At 54.8% G+C, this 4,804-nt stretch overlaps 2 protein-coding genes across 2 annotated transcripts in view; one reads left to right on the top strand and one right to left on the bottom strand.

Moving 5' to 3' along the window:
• Window positions 1-570, bottom strand: part of gstcd (glutathione S-transferase, C-terminal domain containing) — a gene marked incomplete at its 3' end in the record, with an annotated part of 13,708 nt that extends 13,138 nt beyond the window's left edge. The window contains exons 1-2 of the mRNA XM_084463134.1: window positions 548-570; window positions 1-224 (exon numbers count right to left, since the gene is read on the bottom strand). The exon at window positions 1-224 is cut by the window's left edge and continues 269 nt beyond it. Of these exons, the coding sequence (XP_084319260.1) occupies window positions 1-169 (169 nt within the window). The remainder of the gene's footprint in view (window positions 225-547) is intronic.
• Window positions 571-859: 289 nt separating this feature from the next.
• On the top strand, window positions 860-4,562 carry ints12 (integrator complex subunit 12; the record flags this gene model as incomplete). Its single annotated transcript, XM_084463136.1, has 7 exons — window positions 860-977; window positions 1,321-1,487; window positions 1,996-2,157; window positions 2,480-2,682; window positions 2,779-2,938; window positions 3,171-3,332; window positions 3,978-4,562. The coding sequence occupies exons 2-7, from the start codon at window positions 1,329-1,331 to the stop codon at window positions 4,560-4,562; spliced, it is 1,431 nt and encodes a 476-aa protein (XP_084319262.1). The 5' UTR covers window positions 860-977; window positions 1,321-1,328.
• Window positions 4,563-4,804: the final 242 nt, after the last annotated feature.

Raw genomic sequence — 4,804 nt, 5'->3', positions numbered from 1 at the left:
CGTCGCCGGGGGAGACGAGGAGCACCCGGAAAGACCGGCACTGGCAGTAGGAGAGGAGGAAGAGAGAGATGGAGGTGTGGAGGGGAAGGATGGAGGAGGAGGAGGAGTCTCGGGAGCGTAGCTCCAGGTAGAGACTCTCCTGCTGGTGTTCAGGGTCCGGTTGCGTCATCGAGATGTCAGATGGTGGCGGGGCGGGGCTTGATAAATGTATTAATCACCAACAGCTGTAGATAATGAAGAGGATGAGTCAGGGAGATTTGAGCAGTCCTGTGCTATAACTGCAATATGATATTAATTGCATACGTGTATCTAACACAGATCTAGCTGCCTAGAAACTGTCTGCTTTACACAACAGGGGTACTGTACTGTGAACAGCCTCACTTAACTGTGGTCATATCTATTAAATTCTCCAACACGTCATGTATTCAGATAATACCAGTTATAATACAAGTTTCATAGTAGACAAACGTCATTATTTTGGCTTGGGTCTAACGTAAATTATCGGGGCATCAAAGTACATGTCAAACATTAGATACAGGCTACTTACACTAGTGTCCAATGCAATGTTTCTCTAAACCACGTTGTTATGGTCAACTTCCTCGTGTCCCTGTGTGACACTTTATATCGTCCGATCTCATTCGTGATGGTCACTCAAGAATATTTCCACTCCAATGCTTTGCTTAAATTATTTCTCAGATCATTTATATTGAATATGACTTCAAATGTAATCGTTAATAGAAACTGCTATTTAAATAGCGTTGTCTCAAAGAGGAACAAATATGTAAAATCGTGTTTTCTACCGGACTTATTTAAAGGCTGGACCCGTCAGCTGTAAGAAGGAAGTCAAGGCGGTTCTTGCGCGACCGTCTCTATCGTAATGCAAGTGTCACTTCTGTTGTCATAATTTGTAAACATTTACATGTCCTGATAACCACATCAGGGTGAGAAATACACGTTTAAGGCTATTTGAGAATAAGGTAAGGCAATCAAACATGTCGATTATCAGGCTATACAAACTAGATAACGTTTGCTTAGCCTAGTCAAATAGGCTCTGTGCACCAGCTTCACTACTTCCTGAAAGTCACTTGGCTTCTTTATTTCCTGTCCTATAGGATTGGATTAAGTGATTAATCAGGTGTGCACTGGGTCTGCCGCACACCTGATTAATCACTTAAGCCAATCATATAGGACAGGAAATAAAGATGCCAAGTGACTTTCAGGAAGTAGTGGAGCTGGTGCACAGAGCCTATAACAGCGGAGCCAGCTGCGTCTTTAAATCGCTCTAGCCAGCTAACGTCCTTCCCTCCCTCCCTCCCGCAGTCGTGATCATGGCCGCGACGCTGAGTCTGGACCTGGACCCCATCTTCCTGAAGGGGCTGGGGTACCTGCACTCCAAGAACAAAGACTCTGCGGAGAAGCTCAAAGCTCTGCTGGACGAGTCTGTCTCGGGCAGAGGGAGCGACTCCTCCTACCGCTCCCTGCAGAAGGTAGCATCCCACTGAGCAAAGACACGTCTAAAAGACGTCTAAAAGACGTCTTTTTCATCTTTTTCGGACGTCCAAAGACATCCAATTAGGAGCCAGAATGAATGTTTTTTTTAACGTTCAGATATTGAACCTGTTTTGCACGTCCACAGACGTCTTAGAGGGGTCCAAGCCAGACGTGTGAATATTGAGGGGTCCAGGCCAGATGTACAAATGGGGTTCAGGACTGACGGACGTTATTAAGACATGATCTGAACGTCTCCCTGACGTTGTGTGTTTGCTGGGATTAAGGCTGCATAGCCTACGGTAGATGGATTGAACTGTACGGTGTCATTTTGGAGCAGATCTTGTCATTGTTGTCAGTAGCCTATGGACATTGCTTTAATTTGGGCGGTTGTATCTACTGCGTTTTAGTGTTTTAATGTTACAGTTGTATAGGTTGTATTAGTAAACCTTGTGTTTCACGTGGGGGTGTATCGGTACTGAGGCTTGTGTGTAATAATGTTCGTAGGAGGTGGAGGTGTCCAAGGTCTCCGTCTCCAAGATGAGCAAACAGGACTCCAAGTCGTCGTCCAGCTCCTCCTCATCCAGCAGTAGCAGCAGCAGCAGCAGCAGCAAGTCCAGCAGCTCGGAGAAGAGCAAGAAGGAGGTGGAGAAGAGACCTTCGGAGAAGGTGAGGATGATGGAGGGAGGGATGGAGGGAGGGAGGATGGTACCGCTGAGGAAAGAGTAGAGGGACCGACTGATTTAAGATCAAGCATGTCCGTCTCGCCGGAACGGATTTAATCTCAAACACAATCTCTTCAACGTCAAATGTACGGGAGACATCTTGTCAATTTTGAATCAAACTTTATTTATAAGGTCACCACAGTCAGTAAACAGATTTAAAGATAACACATGATCTGTGCCATCATACTGAGGTAGAATGCTTTTTTCCCTCTCCTATCCTGTCTTCTCATCTCCTCCTCTTTTTCTCCTCTCCTCCTCTCCTCCAGGTGAGGGTGGTGGAGGTGGGCGAGGGTCCAGACGCCCCCAAGAAGCCTCGCCTGGAGAAGCAGGAGAACCGCTCCTCCCCCATCACGGTCCAGAGCAGCAAGGACCTGACCCTGACCCTGCCCCTCCCCGACCTGGCCAACTTCGACGAGACCAGCGCCGACGACTTCGCCATGGAGATGGGCCTGGCCTGTGTGGTCTGCAGGTGTGTTAGACTCTCCTGGATCAGACGGGGTTTCATTCGTCGGAGTATTGAGGTGCGTTTGATTTCATTCTCCTCTCCTCCCCCCCGCCGCTACAGGCAGATGACGGTGTCATCGGGTAACCAGCTGGTGGAGTGCCAGGAGTGCCACAACCTGTACCACCAGGACTGCCACCGGCCCCAGGTGACGGACAAGGACGCCAACGACCCCCGCCTCATCTGGTACTGCGCCCGCTGCGCCCGGCAGATGAAGCGGATGGTAAGGAGGGGCGGGGGGGGGTGGTGGTGTGGTATCTCCTGACGGATGGTATCTCCTGTCCTTTGACATACAGGGGGCTGAAATACCTTCGGACGCAGGTCTCGTCTTGATTTGAATTGGATCCTTGATCCTGGTTTTCTCTCGCCCCCCCTCCCCCCCTCTCACCCTCTCTCCTCACCCTCTCTCTCGATCCCCCCCTCTCCCCCCACCTCTCTCCCTCTCCGTCCGCCAGGCCCAGAAGACCCAGAAGCCGCCCCAGAAGCCCTCCCCGGTGGCGGCGGTGGCGGCGGCGGCCCCCGTGGTGAAGAGCGACATCCTGGTGAAGAAGCCGGAGGTGAAGACCAAGGCCGACGCCGCCAGCACCTTCCAGGCCTTCAAACGCACCGATGTGAAGGTAGGCGCCCCAGCAGACACCCTCCCGCCCGTGCCCAGTCACCACCGCACCGAGCTGGAACTCTAAACCGGCGACTGCAGTAGGACTAGTTACTGATTGGATAAACAGGGGAGAAACCGCACCAGTGCCACCACTTGCTAGTGAAGTGACTCGTAGTCTCACGAGTCCAGACCTGTCTCCACACTTGGTTTACGCTGTGTCAGCGCTAGAGAAAGGTCTGGCTGGACTTGACGTTCGGGGATAAGGGGGGAAAACACGCTGCATTTCTTTAAACCAATCACAATAGTCTTGGGCGGAGCGGTTGCTAGGTTGTTGTTGTTTCACGCGGCCTGGATTGAATCTGATTGGGCCGGGAGAATCTCCCGTCGCCACTGATTGGGCAGTAATAAACTAATGATAAGGCTCATCTCCAAAACCTACATCTAGTGAGTCAGACTGACTCTTAATTGGATTCGAGGATCAACACTGAATTGTTTAGACGTCAAAGGTGCCTGAACACGGCCCCAACCCACCCAACCCACCCCCAACACCCAACATTCTGTTATTATTAGAATGTTGGTAGCAACAAACATGTCCCACCACTCCAGCGTTTGATGTGGAAGTGTTGTATCTCCGTGGTAACGCCGTTCCTCCCCGTGCGTCCAGGCCTCCAACGTGGCGTCGGCCAGCCCGTCCAGCAGCGGTTCCACCCTGCCCTCCGCCAGCGGCCTGACCGGCTGGGCCGCCTTCGGCGCCAAGACCTCCGCCGCCGGACCCGGCGGGGGCGGCAAGGCCTCCACGCCCCCCTCCGGGCAGAAGCCCGTGGGCCTGTCCAGCCTGGCCGGGGCCAAGTCGTCGCTGGGCGGCGCCAAGTTGGCGGCGGGGGGCGGCAGCAACGGGAGCGGCAGCAACAACAACAACAACGGGTCGGGCGCGGGTCCGGCGCCCCTGAAGCCGCCTCCGCCGCTCACCCTGGGCAAGCAGACGCTGAACCGCTCGTCGAGCGTGGAGGGGGGCCAGGGGAAGTCGGGCGGGGGCGGCTCGCCCGGCGGGGGGTCGCCCGGCCTGGGGGGGGGGAACGGCGGCGGGGGAGGGGGGAACGGGGCGGGGAACGGCAACGGCGGGTCGAAGTCGGCGGGCTCGGCGGCGGCGGGGGACAAGGCGCCCACGTCCCAGGAGTCCCAGCTCAACGCCATGAAACGCCTGCAGATGGTGAAGAAGAAAGCAGCGCAGAAGAAACTGAAGAAATGAGAGAGGGAGAGAGGGAGGGAGGGGGAGAGGGAGGGAGGGAGAGAGAGAGGGAGGGAGGGAGGGAGGGAGGGGGAGAGGGAGGGAGGGAGGGAGGGGGAGAGGGAGGGAGGGGGGGAGGGAGGGGGAGAGGGAGGGAGGGGGGGAGGGAGGGGGAGAGGGAGGGAGGGAGGGAGGGAGGGAGGGGGAGAGGGAGGGAGAGAGGGAGGGAGGGAGGGGGAGAGGGAGGGAGGGAGGGAGGGAGG

This window comes from Borostomias antarcticus (genome assembly GCF_949987555.1).
Source record: "Borostomias antarcticus genome assembly, contig: scaffold_275, whole genome shotgun sequence".
In the NCBI taxonomy this organism is placed as follows: domain Eukaryota; kingdom Metazoa; phylum Chordata; class Actinopteri; order Stomiiformes; family Stomiidae; genus Borostomias; species Borostomias antarcticus.
This window is presented reverse-complemented; position numbering and strand designations above follow the sequence as displayed.